The sequence below is a fragment of the Podarcis liolepis genome, assembly GCF_965112155.1.
Source record: "Podarcis liolepis genome assembly, chromosome: 14".
NCBI lineage: Eukaryota > Metazoa > Chordata > Lepidosauria > Squamata > Lacertidae > Podarcis > Podarcis liolepis.
Genome location: NC_139569.1, coordinates 22586901 through 22614090, shown reverse-complemented (window position 1 = coordinate 22614090; position 27190 = coordinate 22586901). Strand labels below are relative to the sequence as shown.

Genomic DNA, 27190 nt, shown 5'->3' with positions numbered 1-27190 from the left:
CCACACATTAATTTTGCTAATCCTCAATGGCCCCAAAGGAATGTGTGTGTATGTGATAATATAAAAGAACTCTGGCCCACCAAATGGCAACCCTTACTTGCCACAGAAGACCAGGCAAGAGGCCTATCAACAAGCACCCTTTAAAGAATCTGTCTTACACCAAGACAGGCCATTGGTTTAGTTAACACAGTACTACCCCAGAGTCATCTGCAACTGGACTTAACTGTCAGGGGTCCTTTACCTTTACCGGGGTTTTTTAACCAATGTGCTGCCCTCCAGACGTTGTGGACTTCAACTCCTCAGCTCTATCTCAATGGTAACATTCATTTAAAAGCAACCCCAACTTCGGGTTAAAGCTGTTACTTAGCAGAAGGCAGCTTCCTATGACAAGGCAAGGTCCATAGCTCAGGGGTAGAGCATCTGCCTTGCATGCGAAAGGTCCCTGGTTCAATCCCCAACGGCCTCTCCAGGTAGGGCTGGGAATTGTCCCCTACCGGAGAGCCACTGCTTGTTATCAGTGTAGACCAGTGGTTTTCAACCAGAGTGCTGTGAATGATGGTCAGGTGTGCTGCAGGCAACACTGGGCTCCTTCCTTCCTTCCTTCCTTCCTTCCTTCCTTCCTTCCTTCCTTCCTCTGATGCCCTTTAGTGTCTGTGCCTCCCAAAGGCTTGCATGGCAGTTTGTTGCAGCAGCCCTAGCTACAAGTTCCGCAAGCAAACGGTGCCTCTGGGGCTGGCCAAGGGGTACTTGGTTTCCAGGAGCTGAAGCAGCCTTGGAGTAAGCAAGCAAGTGGGCAAGGGAGCCCAACCTGCCAGTCCACCAGCCCTTGCTGTTGGGAATGGACAGACAAGTCCCAGGCAGTGTGTGGAGGCACCTCTCTTTGGGGCGGGGGGGGGGAGGAGCTCAGAGACCAGGGGTGGCAGCAGTGGCTGCCCAGAGGACTCCCAGGGAGAGGAGGCTGAGGGAACACTCCACAGATGTTCTGGAGGCAAGGAGAGATATAACTGGGCTCCTGAGCCACACAGAGGTGCTGCAGAAAGAAGGTAGTTGGTCAAGGGAGCCATGAACTCAAAAAGGTTGAAAACCTCTGGTGTAAACAATATTGGGCTAGATGGGCCATTGGCCTGAATCACAGAATTATGGAATGGTAGACTTGGAAGGGATCCCGAGGGTCATCTAGTCCAACCCCCCTGCAATGCAAGACGTGGTATTATGCAGCTTGTTCCTATGTTCCTAGAGTGTCAGTCAATCTGCATATGCACACAAGCAGCTCATGTCTTCTGCAGATCAGAGTACAAATTAAACTGCAGCTCATTTCTGCCAAACAAAGCCAACTGGCAACCTCTCCTGTTCCAAAGATCACCTTAATTGCCATCATTATTCCTTCAGAGCCAGGAATCAGCAGTTGCTAAGCCCAGGCCTTGACCTGCAGGAACTGCAGCCCCTCCCTCCCACACCGGCAACAGGATCAAGCAAAGAACAGGTGCTGCCCCTGGGGAACAGATGCAATGTGGTGTTTTGCATCCACCACAAAGTGGCCGGCAGCTGCTCCAAACACATCACCTCATTTGGCTGAGAAAACTTTACATGCTGTTCCACTGGAACTTCCTAAGCAAATACACCCGGCAAAATTTAACAGTTCAGCTGTCTGGCTGCAAAGTCATGGGGAGGAGGACCCCAGGCTTGGAGCGTATATGTGGCTCTCCATACCTCTCGCCAGGCTCCACCTCTTCTCTGCAGGCCACACCTCTCATTGGCCCAAGGGGTTTTTGCCTGGCTGGAACGTGTCTTTGAGTCTTTTTCAGCCTAAGGGCCTCATTTCCTCCTGGGTAATTTGCCAGGGGCCACATGCTGGGTGCAGGTGGGGTCAGAGGCGGGGGGGGGGGGGCAGAGCAACAGATGTAAATTTTAGTTTGTACAGTAGGCTAGTTTCAAGGCACATTCGCAACCCTCCCTATCCTCCACTCATGCAACCAAGAGTTGTTATCAGTTCAAGGGGGCATTTCAGCCATGCAAGCTTGTTTTCTACTGTTCCAGAGGGTAGGACCCAAGCCAATTGGAGTAATAGGAGAGGAAAGGAGATTCCGACTAAACATTAGGAAGAACTTTCTGACGATAAGTGATGTTTGACAATGGAACAGACTCTCTCAGAAGTTAGTGGGCTCTCCTTCATTGGAAGTTTCTAAACAGGGTATGGATAGACACCTGTCAGGAATTCTTTAGCTCGGATTCCTGCATTGCAGGGTGTTGGACTAGATTATCCTTGTGGGGGGCACTTCCAACTCTACAGTTCTGTGATTCTATGATTCTATACCCCTCTTGTTGCAGGTGATGGGAAAGACCAGGTCTCAGGCTGCTACCCTGGACCACCACTGCCTGTGCTCACTAGCCTGGTGTAAAAAAACGGCATGATTCGGCGCAAGGCGAATTCCCTATGCTGAAACAGCAAATCGATTAAACAGTACCTAAACATGACTCAGCACAGAAGAGCAAAACGGAACCTCTTCGTTTGATAATAACATGGCTATAGCAAGATAACTGATATATGGTCTTATAATGTGCTGCCAGGATCTTTCTACCGTCCACTGCTAGGAAAGGTTTCCTCCTCCCACCTCCCCAAATTAAAATTAAACCAAACCACCTACAGGGAAGTGAGAGGAGAAGGAACAGGAGGGCTGTTTCTGGTCCCAACCAGGCAAGAGAAGAGATACGGGCTCCTTTGCAAGACCCCTTTCTGCATTAGCGCAACAGAATTTATTGTGATAATTTTCAGAGAATTGCAGCAATGCTCTCTTCCATCCAGTTGCTGCCTCAATCCCTAGAATGCATGAACCCACCCCTAACCCCTTTTCAAAACATCAGAGCAACACCAGTCAAAGAACTGCTCACAACGGACAATCCCTGGAAGAAGAAGGCCTTAATCGTGGAAAACCAGCCACGATAAAAGCACTTGATACGAGGGAGTACTTGAATGGAATCCCACCTCCCCAAGGTTGAAACTGGTTGGGATCTTTTGAAGGACAGAGATTTTCTTACATAAGGGGACAGAGACACAAAGAGTCATTTATGGCAAGGAAAACAGAGTGGGGGGTGGGGCAGAAAAAGAAAGGGAATGGACACAGCGAGGAGAGCAAAGAGAGCGTCATTTCACAGGGGGCTTTGCAACCCTCTCCCCAGGTGCAAATATGGATTTGGGGGAGTGTTGGGTCAGGAGCAAGTGGGGGATCCGAAACTGATCACCTGCCACAAAAGGGAGGTTTTAGGATAGAAACACATAGCACAAACAAACAAACAAACAAACAGTGGTAATGGTAATCACACTCAGAGTGAACCTATTGAAATTAATGGATATGGCTAACTTAGGTTCACTAATTTGAGTAGGACTTGGTTGGATACAATACAGTGCAGAAAATGATGTGCTTCCTGCTTCTCTATTGTCGTCATGCTCTTCCCATCAAATTCAAGATTTGGCTAAGGTCTTTTGAGTGTGGGTTGGGGAGGGAATCTGAGAAGAAAAGATGAGCACAAATGCTACATTTTCTGTAACTACAGAAGATAAGGACACAAGATTCTCTGGGCTAGGTATGTTCTACAAGTGTTGTAATCAGCCCTGGGGACAGCATTCATCATCCTTTGGAATCTAAGCTTTCCTTTTTAAAAAAAAAAAAGGTTATTGGCCTCAATACTTCCAAGATAAATTCTGGGGGGTCAGAGGTTGGGACTTTAGTGCCAAGCTATCTGTCTCCCAGTATCTTTGCTGGTGAATTTTGATTTAATTTTTTTGAGTGCAGAATATGTGATATGTAGAAGGAACTTTATCCCAGGTCAAAATTGGTTAGCAGTCTGGTTTTTATCACCCTTTGACCTCTTCAAACTCTACAGTTCCATTTAAAAAACAGTCACATATTTTGGACTTGCAAGAAATGGGTGGGTTTATTTTAGTTAGTCACTTGCCTTTCAGGTAGTTAATTGGTTAAGTTTCATAAGCACTCGCAGTTTTGATAAACAAAACCTGCCAATCATTTGCTAAAGGGACATCCTTAGAGTCCCTTGGCGGGATGGTTAACAAACCAGAACCAAAACTGCTACAAAACCAAGCTCCCCAATTAAAATATTCCTTCACTGATGGAAACAGCCCCCTGCCATTCAATCAACAAGAGTAGTTGATTAATCCACTGATGAAGCTGATGAAAAGCTTGCAGCACAAATTCCAATGTGAACCTGCCCAAACTGTTTGCTTGTTTTGATAATACAATTGAACCTTTAAATTTCTGGGAGTGGTGATGGGAAGGGTGCCCAAGACAAACTACAGAAGGCGTCTAAGAATGTTATTCTTGGGTAGAGGCTGTCTGGCTAGTCTGAATCAGCTTCCTGTTCCTCAGGAAAGAAGGACCATCCAGGAGGGGTGGAGAGGAGCTAAGATGCTCAAGTCAGGATGTTGGTGGTGGTGATGAATTCATGGAGGATGAGAATGTCATTGGCTACTAGAAACAATGGCTTGCTCGGCCTTCACAGTCAGAGCCAGCAATGTTTCTGAATATCAGTTGCCGGAAAGCAAAGCGGTCTTGTGCTCAGGTTGTGCTTGCGAGTTTCCCCCAGGCATCTGCTCAACTACTGTAAGAACAGGATGCTGGACTACATGGGTCATTGGCCTGATCCAGAAGCCAGAAGCTCTTCTGATGTTCTTACAATGAGAGCACCTGGAAAGGCTCACAAGAGACACTGGGCATTGTCAGAATTGAAATTGTCCCCCCAAAATTAGACCAATGGGGAAGGTTCCTTGAAAATGAGATGTGGTGTGAAGTGGGATGAGATTCCCTAAGAAGGATAGGCTAGATTTGAGGAAATGATGGAGACGAAGTGAAGCTGTGTCCTCAAGAAAGGGTTTTTTTTGGGGAGGGAGGATTAGTTCCCTAGAAGAAAAATGGGGGACAGGACATTAAGCGGTGGCTCTGGAAATAGATTAAGAAGGGAAACCCCCCCACACACACACAATGGGAATGATGGGGAGAGTGGAGAGTTCAACATGGAACTGGAGGAGGAGAGTGACATTGGGGGCGGGAGGCAAGAAAGACCGTAAGGCAGTGGTGGCAGCTGTTTTGGGACTACAACTCCCATCATCCCTAGCTAACAGGACCAATGATGGGAATTGTAGTCCCAAAACAGCTGGAGGGCCACGTTTGGCCATCACTGCCGTAAGGGGTTGAGGCTGAGGGGGCAGGATGTTGTAGAGGTAGAAACATGGGGGGGGGGAGGTGAAGAGGGCTAATAAGAAGCCTCCCCACTAAAAAGGGGGAGAGCGAAGAGAGCGACTGGGAAGAGAAACCAGACAGAACCAGAGATCTCCGAGAAGAGGACGCAATAAAGAGATTGGGAGGGGGCAATACTGGAAAATGTTATCCCCAGTAGATCAGGGAGGCACATTGATGTCCCCTCCCCCCCCCCCGCAAAAAAAAAAAGATGGGAGAAGCGGGATGCAATAATAGATGAAAGGGAAAGAAAATAAATTGCTTAAAAGGGATTACATAAAGACCCCCTCTACTGTATTAAGAACTGAAGGGAAGGGATTGCTGCTCCTAATTATTATCTATCCTGTTCACAGGTAGGTATAAAATGGAGGCTATCTTCTCGCCTCCTTCCCGAGATAAGCGGAAGAGCAGCAAAGAAGCAGAGCCCTCCCCCTACTCACCGCTTTCCAGGCAAACGCCGGCTCGCTCCGACCTCAGCCGCTTTCGCCCCCGTCTAGCCGCGCCGCCGCCGCGGTCCCCTGCTTGCAACTGAGCAGCCGGGAGGGCGGATCGCAGCTGGCCCGCTCGCCGAACGCGCCGCAGCCAATCGGAGCCGAGCTTTCGCCTCTCCGTTGCGGCGCCGGCCAATGGGAGGAACCGAGTGCGACACACCCCTGCTCTGAGGAGGGGAGGGGAAGAGTTGTTTTGTGCGGTTGGGAGGAAAGAGGGTAAATCTAAAGGACGGGGTTGGCGAGATGGAGGGAGGCAGGAAAGTGGATGGGGTTTGCCTCTGAGACCGTGACAGGTGGCCCCTTTGATCAGCCCTTGGGGATGGGCAGTTTTTAACAGTGGTACCATTTCTTTTGAAACGCAGAGGAAGTATCAGGCTCAAGCCTACCTGCATCAGATCTCCCACCCTCCCTTGGAAGATCTGGCTTACAATACAGTGGTACCTCGGGTTACATATGCTTCAGGTTACATACGTTTCAGGTTACAGACTCTGCTAACCCAGAAATAGTGCTTCAGGTTAAGAACTTTGCTTCAGGATGAGAACAGAAATCGTGCTCCATCGGCGCGGCAGCAGCAGGAGGCCCCATTAGCTAAAGTGGTGCTTCAGGTTAAGAACAGTTTCAGGTTAAGAACGGACCCCTGTACCACTGTATTCCCCTTGGCCCTGCTTACTTACAACAGGGGAGAGGATAGTATTATTTTTTAAAATGGAAAAAAGTCCTTATTTATGCAGTATAAGTAGTGAGTTGTCTATTCCCCCCCCCTTCGTTCTGTGTATATACATAACTGAGAGGTAATTTGCTTAGAGAATAATGTGTAAATAACGTGTTCCTTTGTAAGCATTTGCCACATTCACCCCACACATTTTAAATCACTATGATGGCCTTTCTCAACCTGTGGGTCCCCAGATGTTGTTGAACTACAACCCCCATCACCCCTAGCTAGCAAGGCCAGAGCTCAGGGATGATGGGAGTTGTAGTCTAATAACATCTGGGGACCCACAGGTTGAGAACCGCCGGATGGCTCCTTCCCCCAGAGAATTCTGGGAGCTAAAGTGTGTTAAGGGTGTTAAGAGTTATTAGACCACAATTCCTCCCCCCCCACCCCTGCAGCCCCAGCTACAGTTCCTAGAGCTTCCTGGGAAGACAGATTGATTAGGAAACCTCTCTGCCAACTGTAGCTCTCCTGCAGTTACAGGATATCAGCAGGAAGCTGCAGTTCATGCATTGACTGGGGGGAAAAAATCAAGAAATCCACCCCAAAACTTTTGCAGACACAAATAGTATTCAAGGCAGGATCAAGTATAACCACCCCATGCTCTCGTGAGCACAAATAATCACAAACATCAGAAGGATATTTGGAAGGGCCCTAATGGGGCTTACTCGCAAGTAAGTGGGGGTAGGATTGCAACCCTAGATTAATTACATCCATTGAACCCAAGTGTGTTCCAAGCAGAGACCTTGGTCTGATTCGGCAAACCAGTACTTGACGTTCTTAGGGAATTCTGCTCTTCACTGCATATCAGTGATAAACACACAGATTGGTGCACAGGCAGGCTGGCTGGCTGCTCAGATATGCCCTTTTTTATAGCTGAAATTTAGCAACCAAGAACTTGGCCCTGCTAGTAAAAGATAGTAAATAATCAAGTGCATAATGACACGTCCTCTTGTAACCTTGCCGACTGTTCTGATTAGACCCTCTTAAAGCCAGATTATGCAATTGGCGCTACAAAGAAAACCAGTAGGCAATTTGAGAAATAGGCAACCTGGACAGAGAGCAGAAACAATGTCAGTGTCTGGTGCAATGGGTCAGTGTATCTGGCTGTTAACCAGAAGGTTGGTGGTTCGAGCCCACCCAGGGATAGCTGTGGTGGGCAGAATTACTGCATTGCACGGAGATGACTCATGGGATCCCTTCCCATTCTGTGATTCTATGGAAAGTTACTTTCAAAATCCTCCTCTACAAATTTTGATGTTCCCTATTCCCACAGTATTCTCACACACAAATATTCACTGACTATTTGATACCTGTTTCAACGTAAGGGCAAAAGAAGAGCCTGCTGGACCAAGGTAGTGGCCCATCTTATCCAGTATATCCTGTTTTTACAGTGGCCAACCAGGTACCTTCTCCTTGCAGTTTCCAGCAGCAGGTCTTCAGAAGCACTGCTGTGACTGACCTTTGAGGAGGAGCATAGCCATCGTAGCTAGTAAACCATCGAGGGTCTTATCCTCCATGAATTTATACATCCATTAAAACCATTTCTGAGAATTATTGACATTTGCAAAATGACTGCAAATATCAGTAGCTTCATTTGCCTAAACATTGATTTTGGGACTAGAGTTTAATTTCAAAACAAACTGAGTTCTAGCCAATGTTAGTCCTACTCAGAGTAGACCTGATTTAATCGACCTGATTTAGGTCCATTGTGTCTACTCTAGCTCAGTTAGAGTTTTCAGTTTGAGCTTGCTGCCAATAACCAATTGCTTGCCACTCTCTCTGCTTTCTAGATTTGAGTGTTAAATAACATTAAGCTCTTTTGACCCAGAAGCCTTTCCCCTTTTCATTTCCTTCACCTCACCTTCAAGTATTGTATTATCTTCATTGTCCCAGCCTAGTTCTTCAAATCCTCCTGCCGAAGCATTAATACCCGGTGGGGGCTGACATCTTTAATCATGCTACGTATCAAATGTCAGCACAGTTTAAGTGCATGATGTACAATTAAAGATGGCAACGTTCTGGGAAAACAGCTCTGCTGAGATTTTCAAAGGAATGACAGGCAAATTTGGTGAGATGAAGGGAGGAGGGAGAGCTTAGATCTCTGCTCAGGTCTCTTCCTGACCAATAAGAGCAAGAAAAAAAGGTAGAATTTGCTGGAGCAGCAGTATTCCTGAATAGCCTGCTTTTCAGCCAACATCAAAGACTAGATGACCCTCAAGGTCCCTTCCAACTCTACAATTATATGATTCTGTATCTTCAAATGGCCTTTAGCAAGTGTAACAGAGCTTTTCAGCCAACCATTGGGCTGGTTAGTGTGAAATTCTCTTTCCATGTGCCTCCAAGGACTGCAGAACACTGGCTCACAACTCTCCAAACTCACATGTCCAGGCACAGTGCATAGCCTTTCCTGTCTTTGGGTCCTATGTGAGTTTTGCCCTGCAGCTCCTAGGGAAATAAGAAACTGCCTTATACCGAGGACAAGCCTGTCTAGTTCAGTATTGTTGGTAACTGGCAGAGGCTCTCCAGGGTTCCAGGCACAAGCTTTTCCTAACTGGAGACTGCAGGAGAAGTGATCTAGCTTTGTGGAAGAACATCTGCTTTGCATGCAGAAGGACCCAGGTTCATCCGTGGCATCTTCAGATCCACTTGTGCATGTGAGCATGGGGTCTCCCGAATAGGATAAGCATTTGGACTTTGGAGAGGCAACTCCTCTGTAATAAGTAGGGAGCACTGTTGAGAGGCCAAGTGAGGAAACAGAGTGTAGGGTAGCTATGTTTACAAGTGAGGGGAGTGAGGCAGACAGCAAGGAGCAAGAAGCCTGAGAACAATTGAAGAGGGACACAGCAGGAGTCTTCCGACTGGCAAACAAAGGGTGACCTAGAAAGCGATACAGGGTGTGAGAGCCAATCACACAAGGGGTCACTTGCCACCAATCTGAGGCTGACATCAAGGCAATCCTTGCAGAGCTTATTCAGGAGGGCGTGCCATATTTCTGAATCGTGCATATGCACAGACAAGGTATTCTCCAAAAACAAAGCTCATGGTAAAGTGAAGCTGAATCAGAGTATCCCAGAATTCTCCTCTGCCCTACTTTCAAGAGGAGTAGTCCTCTCTAAAGGATGCAAAAGCATACTGAGGAAAAGTGGAATGTAGCTACCCTTTTGCTAATGCTCACATGAACACAGCGTAGAAACAGGGCTGTGTTGTCGTAAGCTCTAATTGCACATTCAAAATTAGTGTCAGGGCTTAAACTGGGAAGTGAAAGCAGTTGTGCGCATCTTGATCTCCCCACGTACACTGGGCATGTCTGCCCCACTCAGAATTCCCAGGCTGAGTGCAGAAGGTCTGATGAAGGTCTGATTCTCAAGATCAAAAACTCTGATTATTGCAGAGGTTCCTGATTGTGGGGAGAATTTCTTCGTTCATACCTGGATTTCAGAAGAGATGTGACCTCCAGTCTTAAATTTATTGTTTACTAAAATATGGCGGAACCGGAGAGCTATTCTACATGGGATGCAGAAGGACGTGGTAGAGTGCTGGGGTGTCCCAGTGCAGAAAGGGCATTGCATTTTTGCAGTATGCAGCAAAACCAGCACATCAGAATGTAAACCTCTCTCAATAATACAAGTTTCCTTTCAGAATTCTACCACATCACTCTCCCAACTTACTTTGCATAAGGTACAGAACAGCACCCATTCACACGCAATTGCTGTTTTCACCCTGTGCAAAATATGCATGATGTAATAAATAAAGACAATTGGGAACAGGATTGTAGAAAACAAAAGATGCCTGCAGAGTTGAGCAGAAGACTTATTTTTAAATCCTGTTTTTCACCTCAAATCCCAAAGAGATTAAGGGGGTTGTTCCTTTTGTCTTCCACATACATGCAATAGTTCTGCTTCACAGTGCTGCAATTCTCCAGCAACCCTCTTAACCTAATCTTTCTTTTGTATAGGAAATACTCAAATCATTCAATAGAACAACTGTACTTTTGTTCTTAGAAAACTACTGTGCAATCAAATCTCCAGTGGGAAAAGTCTGGCTAGAAATCTCGCCCAAAAGAAAAACACTGGAATTTCCAACACAAGATCGCTTAATGTGGCTCAGTTACCTCTGTGTGCTCGCAACCAAGCTGGTTGAAGGACTGGCTCCTCTCTTACCAACCAGCTCCTTCAGTGCATGTTTATGGGCAATGCTGGACTACATAGATAGCACATGGAGAAGAGGCAGGTGTCTCTTCTTGTCCCAGAACAGAGATGGGGAGTCTGTGGCTCTCCAGGTGTTGTTGGACTCCCAGCTCCCAACAGGCCTGACAATCATCATAGTCAATAGGCAGGGACAGTACAAAGTGTAGTTCTGAAATCTCTGGAATGCTACAGGCTCCCTATTCCCATCCTAGAACATTCCAGTGCTGCTCTTTGTGGATATTTAGTCTGAACCTGATAACTGCAATGACAGAATACTCACAAGTAAGGCCACTATACTTTGTTATGTCTAGAATACAGTACTTGTCTTCAGTCAGGTCACAGTGACATCTAGTGGTGAACTGTAAACATCTGAATTCCCCCCCCCCCATATTCTATGGTACACAAAATAATGTGATTGGGGCATGCTGGAAATTCAACAATCCCAGCCTGCTACCATTTCATGAAAATAAATGTTCTTGAAAGGACACCAGAGATACCATTTTAACAGGCAGCTCATCTCATCTCAAACTCAAGTAAGAAAGATACTGCATTTCCACCCCACTTGGTTTTAACGTATGTATGTGGGTGGGTTTGTTTTTTGGTCATTTTGCAAGTTGCTTTGAATTGCAGTGGCTAAGAAAAAGCAATATCTTTCTGGGCCAAATTCAAGGTCATTTTATTAATTTACAAGGCCCTTAACAACTTGGGTCCAGAATACTTTAAGAACGACCCAATCCCTTATATCTCTGCCTGATCACAGATATTGTCAGTGTCTCTGCAGTCCCCCTTGGTTCAGATGCTTGGCTTGTAATGACCAGAAGTCATGCATTCGGCGTTGTGGGCCCAATCCTGTGCAACTCCCTCCCAGATGAGATTAGACAAGACCCCTCCCTGCTGAACTTCAGGCGCTTGATTTGACAGCAGAAATTTTCAGGTAGTTTTCTGCTTCTGCGATAAGCAAATTTTAATAGTTCTTATTCATTTTACTTTAAACAACAACCCCATTTTATGTACACTGCTTCGAAATTCAGAATATTAAGCAGCATATAAATACCTGAGATAAATAAATGCCTAAGACTGTGATGAGTCCACAGCTGTCCTCCGTTTGCTAATAAGGAGTTTTCAGAAGGGTCTGAAATGCACATTGACTTGTGTCATTCTTTAGTCAAAATAAAGCATGCAACCAGGTTTTGCGTATTCTATGATTGTGCTGCATAATCTTGGATGCCAGTCGTTTCTTCCTCCTAGGCCAGGGGTGCTGTTTTGGGCTTCCAGGAGGCTAGCCTAGCAAATATAAAGCAACGGTATGAAGATGCACCTATCTTCATACAGTTCCTTAATTTTATTTGCTCATTGGCTGTTGCTATGGTTATTAACATAAGAACAGCCTGCTGGATCAGGCCAATGACCCATCTCGCCTGGCATCCTGTTCACACAGTGGCCAACCAGATACCTATGGGAAACCTTCAAGCAGGACCCACAGACCCTCTTCTCCTGTGGTTTCCAGCAAGTGGCATTCAGAAGCATTACTGCTTCCGACCAGAGAGGCAGAGCATAAACACTGTGGCTAGGAGCCAATGATAGACCAAACCTTGTCCATTGTTTGCATTTGTACTATATACATTATATTGCTCTTTGCTAACAGGAGTTCAAGGCATTGTACATCGTTCTCTCTCTCTCTCTCACACACACCCAACACTATCTTCACAACCACCCTGTGAGGTAGGTTAGTCTGAGAGAGAATGACTGGCCCAAGTTTCATGACTCAGTTTGAATTGGAACCTGGTTTCTGCTCCACTACCATTACAAGTCCAACGTTGTTCATACCAGTTCCTGATTTCCCAACCCTTGAGGGCGATTGAACCAGTTTTTCGTCTTCATCTCTGCTGGCAGGCTCTAAGGTATATGGAGCCTCTTGATTCTCCACAGAGTGTCCTCCTCACTTACAGCCCCATTTCTTCGAAGCAGGATTCCTGTGAAGGAGAGTCCCTGTGGTCTGTCTGCCCAGGGAGGGCTGCTTCACTGCACAGGAATTTGTTCCTGGACATAGAAATCAGTATGCTGAGTGTCTCCAAAGGTAGGTAATGAGCAGTGAATTCTCAGAAATGAGAGGAGCAGGTTGACCGTTACCTAGGGATTGGAACTTCTTGGACTTCTCCACGCTGAGCAGAAACAAGATAAATTACACAGATGAGCCAATAGCATGATTTTGCTTAAGGCATGTAGGTGATGGTAACATTCAGCTTTCTTATCCTTACTACAGAACGGAGGTTACTTTGGCCTGGGATTTTGAATTGTAACACTGAAGAGCAGACACAGCAGCAGACTGAGGACAAAAAAATACCATCTGCTTGTCTTGTTCATAGCACCTAAAGGCACTTTTACCAATGTGATGCCCTCCAAAAGTTTCAGACTACAACACCGTCTTCCCACACACACAAAAACTGGGGGAGTTGTAAGTCAAAACATCTGGAGGGTATCATGCTGGTGAAAGTTGCCTTCAAGACTAACAGATTTCTTGCACCAAAGGTTTCCGTGAATTGCCCCACTTCTTCATATGTGTACAAACGTTAACCATTTCTACATACGAGTTAGAAGGGTCCAGTGAATGAAAAAGCCCACACAGTGATACATCTGTTCCTCTTTAAGGTGCCACAAGCATATCTGTTATAAGAATATAATTGACATAATGGGAAGGAGGCACCTAGTAAACTAGCAGTGCTCCCTGGTAGGCAATTTTCTCTCTCATATATATATTATAGAATTTTTTTATTGAATTTTCTGTTTTACAATTTTGAATACTCATTTAAACATCCTTAAAATAACAATGACATCCCTTCTCCTCCTTCCATGGTTCATTTTGCATACCATAAATCCCTGCATATTTTACATAAACTAAACCATTCAGTATTCCATTATTACATCCATCAAAACTTACTTCCACTGTTGAATTTATCTTAATGCTGCCCATGTTTTCAAGTGTACACAATTTCCCCCCATATATTCAATAAACATTTTGCAATCTTCTTTAAACGTATGTTCTTCTTGTTTTCTTATTCTATATGTTAGGTCCACAAGCTGCGCATATTCCCTCAGCTTAAGTTGCCATTCTTCTTTAGTTGGGACCTCACTCATCTTTCATTTTTGGGCTAACAAAAATGGGCCGCAGTAGTAGCGTACATAAATAACCCTTTTTGATACCTGGGAATTTCCGTCTGAATTATCCCCAATGAAAAGGACTCAGGTGGTTGTTTTTTTTTTGAAAAGTACTTTAAAACATTTCTTTTCAATTCATTATGGATTATTTCCCAAAACTCCTATCCTTTTACAGGTCCAACACATATGAAAAAACGTTTCCTCAACCTCTTTGCATCTCCAGCACTTATCTGATTCAGATAAGAATCTGAATCTGAATCAGACCTGGTATGCAATTTTCCCATCCCGTATCCAAACTGATGGTCTTCTGGAGCTGCATGTGTTGTTAGAATGCAAACCAAACATATCACAGAGGGTGATATCGTTCATAAATCACACCCAGACTATTAACTGATGCTATGCACATATTTAATATGCTTTTCTAAACACATACCCAGGATCTGTTTGGGTCCTGGCTCCATTCAGGTAATTATTTCAGACAGAACCCTACAGGGAAATTATTCTGTACTGTACTCATGTCCGGTTTTCAATCTCTCAGGGAGAGGTGTGTATGTGCTTCTTTCAGTGGTCATGTCAGCCGTAATCTTCCATAACTCCTGTTAGGCAGAGAAGAGATATTGAAAATCGATGAACTGCCATGGGGAATATGTTAATCAAAACAGAGCATTTAAATTTTAAATTCTAAAGTAACAGTATTCCTTCTTTACACTTATAACTTGGGACTGCATTACTAATGCATCAACTGTCTTAACAGAGAAGCTTCCATTAAATTAGAAGTTACTTTAAGGGCATTATGCATTTTGAGTTAAAGGAAGAAGAGCTTAATCTACCTAATGCTACAAGATGAAGTTCAGACGCTCAGAACAGCCACGGCTGTATTTGCCACCGATACACATTCTTTGCTCTTACAAAGAAGATATAATTCAGTAGATGCAAAATAAAAAAAATAAATGTCTAATTTCTCATCTGGCTTAGCAGGCAGCATGAAGGACTGGGACTAGTCCAGCCATTCAGGCTCAGTCATAGTTTGTGCACCTAAGAAAAGCTGTGCAGTTGGATCAGACCAAAGGTCATTTTATTTCTATGTCCTGTTATTACGGTGGCTATTCAGATGCCTACAGGTAGCCCACGCGTAGGTCAAGAGAGGAACAAAATTCTCTTATTCATGATCCCCAGAAACTGGCATCCAGAAGCATATTGCCTCTAACAAAAGTAAATCACTCTGACATGGTAAATCATCTTTATCTGAGTGAAGACACAGGTGACATTTTAAAAGTGTCAGAGGTAGGATGACAGCAGCTCTCCTGCTCGGAAAACACATACTCGTCTCTCCAAGGGTGAGCTCTGGAAACAACAGCTCTTGCAGGTTTTTAGAGTGGTTCAGTCTGAACAGGGAAAAGATGACCTACTGGCTAGTGCTTGTGGCAACCTTACAAGTACCACCACCTTGTCCTCAGTAAATTTTGCAACTGGTTTTTTTTTAGATGTTGCACACGTCTTTTCCAGTAAGGTGATAGATTAATGCATATATGTACAAATAAATGATTGTGCCCTTTGAAACCTGCAAATTTGGACTAACACAAGTGTGAAGAATCTAATGCGATTCTGCTTCTTTCTTACATATATTTTTATGCATCCATTCAATTATGTTCCCAAGGCAGTTTACAAGAAACACTAAAACAACTGAATTCATATCTTAAAACCCCATGCCTGTTTTCACCACTTATCATCCATTCCTCAGCTGTTTGCAAAGAAAACTAGCAGCCTTGGAAAATAAAGTGATGTGTACAACTTACTGCTGGTTACTCTTCTATGTTCGGTCAGAGAACCGCAAGATAATGTCAATTCTTTTTGACTTTGTCTCATTAATACAATTAAACTGAAAACTGCTCAAAGTTTTAGATCGTTTGTCAGACAAACAGTACCCACCAACTGCTCAACCCGCTCATAAATAATATGTTGAGGAAAGGAGAGTTGGACAGGCTGAACAGTATATCTCATTTTGCCATCTCTGATATTTTCTAGATCATTCAAGGTGCTTCGAAAGTAATTGTATGCTTCACATACAACATCCATGTGTCTTAAGGTGAAGTTGAGCCTGCAAAAAGATACACCAGAACTTTCAAATACTACAGATACTACAGAACTTTCAAAAACTGCACAGATTTTAACTAACTTTTGCATCATGCTTCCTGAGATCAAGGTGCAGGCTTTCATCCACATTTGGATATAAACAGATGCCGCTTTGAATCAAGATGGTGGGCTGAACCTTTCAAGATTGCATTGATGTTTTGGTTTCTCAAAATCCCGCAACAGTACTAGGTACAAGGCTGGTAGTACAATATAAATGCCAAGTATTATCAGCTTCAGCTCTTCAAGGTCCCTGCTTTAATCAGATATGCCTCCCCAGTGTAGCTATTGTAGTTCAAGTTTAGGCAATCCTGACCAGCACTGCCTCTCCAGCCGAGTTCTCTCTCATCCCATTTTCCCCACTCCCAGAGATCTTTCAACCAAAGATACAGACAATGGTACCCAACAAAGCTGTAGGTTCTCTTAGGCTGTAACTGAAGTGGATTCACTTAGGATCAGCTTAGGGCTGTTCAACCACCAATCACTAACCAACAGCATGAGTGCCTGCTTTCGCAGGTCAAGAATAGGCTCCCAAAGGTAAGCACAAAAGCGACGCCTGTCTGTCTAGAAAGGTTCTCAGTATCTAGCAAGTGGTTTTCAACAGATCTTCAGTATTCTGCAGCCTTGTAGATGCGCTGTAATTTCCGCCACAGAGGATCTAGCTGAAGGAGATCCAAACTACCTGACAGCCACTTAAATGCTTATTTGGTGACCATGACTGTTTGCTGCATCCTCTTAAGAACAGTTTCCTCTTACGAATGCAGTCATCTATATAACTATTTAAAAATATCTAAATAACTTCATGCTGGAAACCTTTTTGAGAAACAATAAGACTGCCCACTTCCAAGCTGAAAAACGTTTCTAGCATTAGCAACAATCAAAACAAATTAATCATATTGTGGGTGTATTTTCCAATTAAGAGTTAAAAGCATGTCACCTCTTTTCTATTGACAAGTAGATGGTGGAGGGGTTTTTCAAGTTGCCAGTGATTCGATACAGCGTTTTGAAAAAGGCATCTGTTAGATCATCGTCATAAAATACTGCAATAAAAAAGGGTTAGGATTATCTGGATTTTGACTTCACATACGAGACATTCACTTCTATCTTAAAAGTTGATTTTTAAAAATATTTTGTTATCCATCTCAAGACTTCAGAAAAGAATGGCTATAGTCTTAATTACTAGGGGCACAGCAGTGTTTCGTTTTGTTAACATCCATTAGGAAGGGAAATAGCCAGGACATGGAATCTTGCAAATGTGAGTGCAGTTGGGGATGAAATAGCTAAATCTTTGACTTCTGGTCCTCTAAAATTGGCATATGACACTACTGTATCTGGCATAGCTTCCATTTGCAAATATGGTCATATTCTGAAGTACTGCATTCTATCATTCACTGGGGTCCTATAGGAACATAAGAAGTTAGGAACATAGGAAGCTGATATATGGAATCAGACCATTGGTCCATATAGCTCAGTACTGTCTACACTGACTGAAAGCAGGTTTCTGGGGTTTTAGATAAGAGGATGTTCTCAGCCTTATCTGGAGAGGGTGGATTGAACCTGGGATGTAAAGCAGATGCAAAGCAGATGCTCTACCACTAAGCCACAGCTCTTCCCCTTTCTATTATGCATGACCCCCCCCATTTAATACAAAGAAAGGCGTAAGTTTCTCCACAGCTCCTACTTATTTCAAGGGGGCATGTTCAGGGAAAGCCAGTGGTGCCCCATGTCGATTAAAAGCAATTTCCATTACAGAAAAATACAAATCCTCTGAACTGTGATGTGATTTTTCTAGGCCTTGTGTTACGTTTACCATGTTAAATTCAGGGTAATGTTCCTTCCCGCCCCCCACTTCAATTGCCACGTCAAGAAATGTTTCTCCAGATGCAGCTGATGTGCATATTTTACAATGGGCTAGGTGAGCCGAGTCAGTTTCCTCATTCAGTGTCTGTGGCCATAATGTGTCTTACTGGACTCTTGAAACAATGATCAGAAAAGATTTGCTGGAAGCACGCAATACACACAAAACAGGGGCTTTAACGACCACTATGAATCCTTGACTCTCCAGTTCTGTTTGCTTACCATCAGCAGCTAGGATCACAGTGGTGAAATCGTGAAGCTCTGCAATCTCTTCTTCAGACCAGCTGTAGGAATGATCAGGATCTACAGCAAAATATGCAAATTGATTTGATTATAAAGGATACTATCATTTTCTAAACACTGTACAGAAAGTTTAAAGAAGGAAGCATTCCTTTTCCCAAAGGAACCCACAGTGGCAAACAACAAGCAATAAAACAATAAAAGCATGTTGAAAACAATTCCGATAAAGCTGCAGACTAGGAGAGATATGCTGGAAGGGGACAATCCTCAGTAGGTACTGAAAAGACAACAGAAATTGTGCATGCCGATGGACTACATGGAGTTGGAGGAAATGACTGGCAGAATCCGAGACCAGGGAGAAGAGTCGGTGGAAGAAGATTGGAAAAAATTTAAAGTCTATTTACAGAAATATTGTAAAATTAATGAATGCTAGAAGGATGCTGGAATGAAGTTATATGGCTTTAGTAGAAATGTTATAAAGAATTAAGTAAAAATAGATTGTTAATGGGTCAAAGTGGAAATTTAAGGTTAGATTGTGTTAAGATAAATTATAGAACAAAAAATTAAGAAAGATGGAAAGGATTTGCTGAAATAGCTAACTGAACAAGAATACAAAAAAGGGAGGTGTGAGGAGGTTGATGATGCAAGTAAATGAAAGGTAGAGATATAGAGATATTGGATGTTTTTTTTTAAATGTTTTTGCTTTTCTTGTTGTTTTGTTGTATTGTATTGGTTTTTTTTTGTTTTTTCTCTTTATTTTTGATGTATTGTGAACCTTTTATTGTTTTTTTCTTTTCCCCCTGTAACTATTAAACCTTTAATAAATATCAGAAATTGTGCATGCCTAGTATTTAAAGGGAGGAAATTCTGAAGGGAAGATAACACAACATTAAAGGCTTGATTTCTATATTGTGTGGAATGGACATCCTGATAAGATGGTACTTGCAAACGACCTCAGATGCAGAGCACAATGATCACCTAGGAGTGAGACAATTTTCAGGTATTCTTGATCCAAGCTTTATAGAGCTTTACGTAACAAACCCAGCAACCCAAGTGCTGTGTATACCGTATTTTTCGCCCCCATAGGACGCACCGGCCCATAGGACGCACCTAGTTTTTTTGGGGGGAAATAAAGAAAAAAAAATTATTTCCCCCCCAGGTGTGGGGCTGGGGTGGGGGAAGCGCTCCACGGCTAGCGGAGCGCTGCGCGAAGCCCGAAGCTTGGGGCGTGCTGAGCTCAGCTCGCCCCAAGCTTCTGGGTGCCGGCAAGCTCTCCGCTAGCCGTGGGAGAGCTGTGTGCGCACCGACCCCCCTCGCTCTCCAGACTTCAGTGAAAGCCTGCATTCGCCCCAAAGGACGCACACACATTTCCCCTTCATTTTTGGAGGGGAAAAAGTACGTCCTATAGGGCGAAAAATACGGTATTTCCTTTTTGCCACTAAAAATTGCTTGGAGAACTGGATCAGGCTCCCAAACTGTGGGTTAGGAACCCCTGATAATGCAAGCAATCCTCAGATTTGACAAAAAGGATACCCATGGCTCCATATAACATGTAAAACAAGAATGGCTCTGTGGGTGATCTCTTTTAAAGGGTTAACCACTTGACCCCCTGAAGTCTGACTCTCCACTTCTCTAACTTCTTATTGTTAGAGAAAGAATTTGGATTACTCAGTGGTGTGGGAAATGTACCAGTACTTTGCACATACTCAGAAGCAAACTCATTTACTCACCTATTTCAAAGCTAGGCCATGGGTTTAAATTGTTATTTGGCTGTAAGTGAAAACAGTAGCTCAACAGATTAGAGAGAGAACATCAAATCATGCTTTTAAGAAGTTGATGCATCTACTTACCAATACAGAACTCATCTTTAAGCCAGTCCAGCACTCTGACCTTAATCTTAGTTTCTGGAAGTCAGTAAGATGATAAGAAAATAAGTGGGTGGCAAATGCTCTTTAGAAGACAGGTTAAAGCCATTAAAGTGTCATAATAAGAGAAAGACTGTAGATTGCTATAATTGATAATAGTGAACAAGCAGAGGCTTATGCCCCCACCTCACTTTACCCGCCTTCCCCCAAATTAGTCTTGCTAATGATTCCTTGTTCCTTCCCATGATGTATTTATAAAATGTAATTCAGAGCAATCTTAACCTCTGCATTTGCTGGCTAGAGAGGGTTAGGACTATGCAAAGGCTTACTCTGCTGATGGGGGTATATCCACTGTGGAGGCCCTCAGAAAGCTCTGCAGGCATAAATTCACTGGCGGTTACAGGGAGGAAGGCACACGTGTGTGTGTGTGTGTGTGTGTGTGTGTGCGCGCGCACACACACACACACACACACACACACACACAGCCTAGATCCAGCCCCTTCATTCATCAGTGAGACCCAAGGATGGGAACCCATATCCACACAAGGTTAGAGCTGGTGTAGCTCCTCCTCCTTCCCACTGGGACCAATCGGGGGTGGGGGGTTGAAAATAAAAGATCTGCATGGAGCAGAAAACAAGGTAAGTCCACACCTCCCACGAAGGCTGGGCCTGAAAAGTGGTGGATTGTCCTCACTGCCCCCAAACCCATTGAAACTGTGCTCTTAGCCACCTTTCTAGAAGGCAATGTACAACACAGAAATCATTACAATGTACAAAGAAGCCAAAAGCACTGTATTGAATAATTCTAATAACAATTAAAATATTATTCCTTAAATTTGGAGGGATCTTTTATAAGCAGACTTGAAATTGGTCTATTTTTTACTCCACTATGCTCAATGGAACTTACTCTTTAATTAAGTGTGTTTAGGATTGCAGGCATAGGTTTGTAGGGCAGAAGTGGCTGAAGGAAATGTTCGGAACAGAAACCACTTTTTGACATGTGAATATTTCATGTGGCCGTCTGGACAGGATTTTGGATTTGAATGATATTTTATCCAACTAGAAAAAACCCCACAAATCCATTAAACAATAATAATATACAAGCAGTCTTTTTTTACCTGCTGGCTCAGTAAGGTGCTTGTTTAATGCAATATTTCGTTCACACATTTCCAGGAGATCTTCACCAATATCTTTAAAATAGTTGAGAAGCAAATGTTAGTAACACTTTGAGAAGAAATGAAAAAAACAAACAAGAGAGGGGGAAAACAAGCAGGCACGTCTCTTCTCTCAAACATCATCTGCTTTCAACAACTCAGCTTGACTTACTGCTCTTTCAAGCTTTCTGATAAAAATAAAAGCAACATCACGAACATCAAAGATAACTGTCCTAAATAGATACCTGTGCAATAAATGGCCTTGGCTGCCTTTGCCATGATGATACTGACAATTCCGGTGCCGCCCCCAAGCTCCAGCACTGTGCAGTCCTTAAACAAATCTTGCTTGGAGAGGATGTAGTCTGCAAGTAAGAAGGCTCCTCGCCAGACCTTCAAGACAGGAGGCAAAAGGGAGCACAGTCTGGTACATGAGGATCAAGGGAGCAAGAGAAGAGCTGGCAATGTAGCTACCCACCTGTTTGCCAACATCTTCTAAAGGGGTTGCCATGGCGTGCTCTGAAAAAGGAAGAACATGAAAAGGGGCCCATTTTTTCATGTTAGACGTACAGTAAATTTAGGGAGGATAAGGCAATCAATGGCTACTATATTCTAATATATTCTATATTCAACAATGACTATATTCTACCTCAACTGTCAGAGGAAACATACCCCTGGATGCTAGTTTTTGGGATACTGCAAGTGAGGAGAGTGCTTTTGTCCATGGATTCTGCATATGGGTTTCCCACAGGCTTCTGGCAGGCCACTGAGAATAGGATGCTGGACTAGATAGCCCAATGGGCTGATTCAGCAGGCTCTTCTATGTTGTTACATTTGCCCTGAAACTTTTCCATTAAAAACACAAAGCAGAAAAGAACAAGATATAGTCTGTTGCCTTAGGGCACATTTGTGAAGGGGCACTTATGAAATGTATATCCCGCTTTTCCTCCAAGGAGCGCAAGGCAGCACACATGCCCCTCCTCTATCCTCACAACCCTGTGAGGTAGATTTGGCTGAAAGAAAATGGTTGGCCCAACGTTGCCAAGTCAGCTTTATAAGCAAGTCTGGGTTTGTGCCTGATCTCTCCCCAGTTCTAGCTCAACAGTCTAACCAGCTCATCAAACTAGCTGGCATGGGGAAATTCCTGAGACTGATTGGCTTGCCATTAGTGCATATCATTTCCTATCAATTTCAATCCAAAAGGTGTACCGGTAAAAGGTTTCATGTGCAGATGTAGAGGGAGGAATAAAGTATATAAACTGGCTCTCTATGCTCACATCTCAATGAGTACTTCTGGATCATGTTATGAAATGCAAATTATTTTATGCCACACCCATATACTACATTACTGACCTATTTTAATAATATCATAGCAATTGTTTTCTTGCTCCTGTTCTTCCAAGACTTCTCCACCTTTCATCAAAATGATGGGGCACACTTTGTCCCTTGAAAGGTCTTCAGCTTCTGCATCAAGTAACGGAGGCTTCCGGACAACCTCCAAATCCCCATCTTTGTCTAACAAAGCTTGAATTCCTTTCAAAGAGTTCTCTTCCTTGTTAGTGCTTTTCAGAGTAACGTGGTCATCAGCAGGATCCTCCGCATCGAATCCCTCTCCACATTTGTCTTGGTGTTTAAGGTTTTCTTTTTCAAAGCCACTCACTTCCTTCTCAGTCTTCTGATTGCTTTTGTCCAAAATGAATTTGAACTGTGAGAGAAACACTAAGAGGCAACAATCTGAAGTCAAACACGGTGATCAAAGCCCAGTCAACCTTCAAAACCATAACAAAGAATGCGGGAATATCACCATCGCTTTCCTTACTCTCTAAATAGATTTTCCCGACATTTGCCCATTCGTAAGTCACACATATGATCTCCTATTTTGGCCAAGTCTTTCCTGGTGTGTCTGAATTTTGTATTATGACTGTTGGTTTGGCCTCTTTCCTCCATTGCTATGATACCTGTTTTTACTGAACCTGATAAACTTTCCTGAAGTACCCTAACTTCACACTGCCTGCACTTACACTGTCAAGTGCCTGCTGTACTTAGCAACGTCTTAGTTCCCCAGCTTGTCTTCTCCAAAAACCTGCTCAGCCAGGATTTATGGGATGGAGGAAGAGTGGTGGGCATTTGCCTCCAAGCAGCAAGTCCCCGATGAAGCAGCCAGAAAGTCCTATTGCCACATTTAATGCTTCTTCCACACCATTTACTAGCATCTGCATGTGCCAGAGTTGGCCCTGGAGCCCTCAGTTGTCAATCCTGATATGAGCCCAATAGGAAACGATTGTGGCATCTCCACAATATAGCACTTGGCACACACAAGTTCAGCCTTGATTAGGGTCAAATAACTTGCTCTGGAAACCTTCCCTGCCCCTTTCCTTTCCACTACCCAGGAAGTAGGTACTGCTACATCTGGCAAGCTCCACCCGCTATCCATGGCACTGTCTACTGCAAAGGATAGAAATTCCTGCTAAACACAGGATATGCTTAGTTGCAATGTTAACAACCAAAGAGCCTCAATGTAAATGGAGAGATTCCACCAAAGAGGATGGTGGCGAGACCCGTCAAGGCGGTGGTAAGCTTTGCTATTGACCAGCTAACACTTTTAGTGTGGCAACTTCTTTAAAACACACACACACACACAGCTGTTGAAGAAAGCTCTCAGTGGGGATTATGATAATTGTGTGCAAGTAACAGTAACAACCACCAGAGCCACATTACCTGGCTGTCCGACAGCATTCAGCCTGACCATTAAATGCCTCTTGCTTGGGGTGTGTAGGTGGACATCAGATAGGACAGTGTCACTTCGGAAGGTGATGTCATCCATCACCTCTCTCTCCCCTGCACCTTGTATGGTGCACTGCTGAAGGGACATCTATAATTATAAGACATAAAGCTCTATTAGTATGTTAATTATAAATAGTTACAGAATTGTATACAAAACCTAGCACCTCCTGCCAGCTTGGTATTACTATTCACTATATTTCGGCACACCTCCTCAGGCACTGCTCCCCACCCCACCCTTTCTTTAAGCTGCTGCTTCTTCTTCTTCTTCTTCTTCTTCTTCTTCTTCTTCTTCTTCTTCTTCTTCTTCTTCTGACACATTAGCCATTTGTTACACATAGGTCCCCCGGTGAGATACAGCATATCTAAGAACATAATTTTATAAAAATATGTAATACAATTGACGCATTCACACAAACACATGATTCTCAACAAGTAAACAAACTACTACCATCCCACCAACAACAGCCATAGAAAGCTTGGGTATCACACTTAGAGCAAAATACAATCCTAACCTCCTTTGCCTCCTCCACATATGAATGCCAACTATTGAAACTGGACGAATCTCTCAATGGCAGAGATATGCAGCAATAGAGAACATTCCTCCTGCTCAACATTGGTAGGAAAAGGGGCACTTTCCAAAAAGAAGTGGCCAGCCTATGCCTCTCTTACAGGATGTGCTCTGCACCCAGATTCTCAGCTCAGTGCTTATTCTGCCTCCAAGCATCTCTGCCTCTTGGATTCGATTACCCCATAGCCTCTTGCCCCCCTGTCCCACTCCATCCCAACATATAGATCTTCTGCAATGCTCCCACAGCTCTGCCAAACTAGCCTTTCAATTCCCCCTCAACACCACCACTGCTGATATTCTGCAACTCATTCTTCCCCCTCAGCGATTGGAATGTTTATGGAAATTTCATCACACCACAGAAGTTCAACCAGTGCGGAAAGGAAGGTTAGCAAAAGCCAGCCTTCTTCACACAGCACATAGTTAAACTATGGAACTCACTCCCACAGGAGACAGCGATGGCTACCAATTTGAATGGCTTTGAAAGAGAATTGGACAAATTCATGGAGAAGGGGGATGAGGCCATCAGGGGCAATAATGGCCACGATGGCTATAATGATTCTGAATATTAATTATTGGAAACTACAGGAGTGGGGAGTGCTCTTGTGCTCAGGTCCTGCTTGGTGGTTTCCCACAGGCATCTGGGTGACCACTGTGAGAACAGGATGCTGGACTCAATGGGCCACTGGCCTGATCCAGCGGGCTCTTATCACATTCTTAATGTTCAGTATTCATTTCTGATGCAGTGCTGTGGATAGCTCAGTCGGTAGAGCATGGGACTCTAAATCTGAGAGTCATGGATTAAAGCCCCACATTGGGCAAAAGATCCTAGATGATCCTCATGGTCTCTTCCAACGGTACAATTCTATGCTTCTATGAAATAGTACGTACATTTAATCTGCATCAATATGTGGTGGCTTGCGGGGAGATGATCACGTCTGACTAAGGTTAACATTGCTCTTTCCTGGCCCAGTTCCTTTATTTTCAACTTCTGCCTGATATGCAGAAGCGGGTGAAGCTGTTAGCAACAAGGAGGTCGGTGGTCAGAAATGCCCCAGTAATTAAAATTCTGTGTTAAGCCACTGATTTTTTTTTTTTTAAGTCTGGCAACCTTCTACTTCCAAAATTATTGAGATGAGGTGCTGAATATTATTTTACTTTTCAGTAAGAATGTATGCCATTCTTCTGTACATGCTCAAGGCTAAGTCACATTTTTTAGTGAAGTTCAGGAACTGTTGCTGAAAACATGATACTCCCCCCCATATATATATATATATATATATATATATATATATATATATATATATATATATATAAGGTATTTGAAATTCTGAAAACAAAACTGGTAGCCTCTCTTTTCACCCTAGAATGACAACAAAACTTCACCCAGGATTGCACCAAATTTAATGAAAGGAGCACACTATCTTTGCCCCCCCCGATTTATGACTAATTCATATGCTGTCTTTCACTGGATTTGTTATTTTAAAAAATCTTTTATTTAAATTAAGAGTAAAAACAAGGATTTATAGCATATGAAGTAGTCATAAATAGAAAAAAAACAAAACCCACATTATACAAAGATTGAGATTAATATTTCACATTCCTATAAACTAGGCTTATTTTTAAGGGCTATATACATTGGTGGTGGGGGACTTCTGGAGGGCACCAGGTTGGCTATCCTAGCACCATGTGTAGCAAAGTCAATTTAAATGGTTAGGCAGTGGAAGACAGGAGTGCCTGGCGTGCTCTGGTCCATGGGGTCACGAAGAGTTGAACACGACTAAATGACTAAACAACAATATATTAAATGGCTAGGCTATATATTTTTAGGCAATGTGCAACCCAGTATATAAGAACTAACAAAACAGATTAACAGTGTACTCTTAATCATGTCACCCCAGAAGTAAGTCCTATTGAATTCAATGGGTTTTACTTTCAGGTATGTAGAGTTAGGCTTGCAGCCTAATTCTTTAAAGCAAGCTGTTTCAGCTTCTGCCTTCGTCAGCCAGAAGCCAACACGTTTTGCTATAAAGATTTAATCTCTGTTAGTAACTGTTAATATGATTTCAGTGATCAATTTGTTTGAAGTGCAGCATGAAGTTTTAAAAACAGTCTCTTTCACTCCCTCTTTCAGACAGCCAAAATGACTTTTATTTGTTTTGGTCCATAATAATGTTACGCCCAGAATTCCCCCGCCTCCCCATTATAATACTCCTTCCCTTCTAAGTTTAAAACACCTATGCACAGAAGGCAAGCGGGAAGCATTCCACTCTGCACATGCACAGAAGCACTCCCATTTCTACTTCTCCGCACGCTGCCAGTTGTTAAAACAAGCTAAGGCTCCAAGTAGGCAACAAACGACAGCCGTTTCAAGGGGTTGGGAGACTGTTATGGGGTGGAACACGCAACAGAAGGCTGCGCCTTACGGAGCGAGGGCTCTCTCCTGCCCAAGGTGGGTGTAATGGCGACTCTCACCTCCCCTCTCGCGGCAGCTTCGTTGACGCCGCTGCTGCCATTTTGCATTTTGCCCTCAGCCGCTTCCGCCCTTCTCCCCGACTTCCGGCGCGCTGTTTCCCGTAGCAGCGGCCCGCCCACCTAGCTTAACTGATGCGTTTGTCAGCCCAACCGACTCCTGCTTCCCTCTGTTGTCGCGGCAACGAGCCCCTGTTTGGCTTACTGCTGTCACCCCTCCCGCGCTCCAGAGTTACTATGGCAACGGTCTCCGTCTGCGAGGACCAAACTCATTTCAGACCGGGCCGGGGCAGAGAGGATGGGGAAAATATTCCAGATGTTAGCCCTG

The 27190-nt window shown here is 43.8% G+C and overlaps 2 protein-coding genes across 11 annotated transcripts in view; both read right to left on the bottom strand.

Moving 5' to 3' along the window:
• ABAT (4-aminobutyrate aminotransferase) overlaps positions 1 to 27190 on the bottom strand; it is a 196129-nt gene that overhangs the window by 34894 nt on the left and 134045 nt on the right. Inside the window, exon 1 of one of the 3 annotated variants that reach the window (XM_083473766.1) lies at positions 5690 to 5798. The exons of 1 other annotated variant lie outside the window; for it this stretch is intronic. The gene's annotated coding sequence lies outside the window, so the exon portion shown is untranslated. Of the gene's footprint in view, positions 1 to 5689; positions 5799 to 27190 lie in introns of those variants that run through there. One more of the 3 variants, XM_083473767.1, reaches the window with a different exon arrangement.
• METTL22 (methyltransferase 22, Kin17 lysine) lies at positions 11581 to 26995 on the bottom strand. 8 transcript variants are annotated; one of them, XR_014519028.1, is made up of 12 exons: positions 26866 to 26995; positions 23760 to 23913; positions 22395 to 22760; positions 21520 to 21560; positions 21290 to 21434; positions 21009 to 21080; positions 19876 to 19929; positions 18008 to 18088; positions 16866 to 16968; positions 15728 to 15896; positions 14232 to 14394; positions 11581 to 12968 (listed from the first exon to the last, which is right to left on the bottom strand). XR_014519028.1 is itself a non-coding variant. In XM_083474886.1 (12 exons), the coding sequence occupies exons 1-11, from the start codon at positions 26911 to 26913 to the stop codon at positions 14296 to 14298; spliced, it is 1332 nt and encodes a 443-aa protein (XP_083331012.1). In that variant the 5' UTR covers positions 26914 to 26995; the 3' UTR covers positions 11581 to 12804; positions 14289 to 14295. The 8 variants fall into 8 exon arrangements, 4 of the variants coding, with proteins under 4 accessions (XP_083331012.1, XP_083331011.1, XP_083331013.1 ...); XR_014519029.1 differs by having other exon boundaries at positions 11581 to 12804; XR_014519030.1 differs by having other exon boundaries at positions 26817 to 26932.

Bases quoted from the DNA above. Each gene is read 5' to 3' on its own strand.
- METTL22 (XM_083474886.1), bottom strand. From the start codon at position 26,913: ATGCAAAATGGCAGCAGCGGCGTCAACGAAGCTGCCGCGAGAGGGGAG. The intron at 21,561-22,394 runs GTCAGTAATGTA...TTCCTTTTTCAG, and splicing joins CTATGATATTATTAAAATAG to AGCACGCCATGGCAACCCCT. The intron at 18,089-19,875 runs GTAAGTAGATGC...ATTTTGCTGTAG, and splicing joins TAAAGATGAGTTCTGTATTG to ATCCTGATCATTCCTACAGC.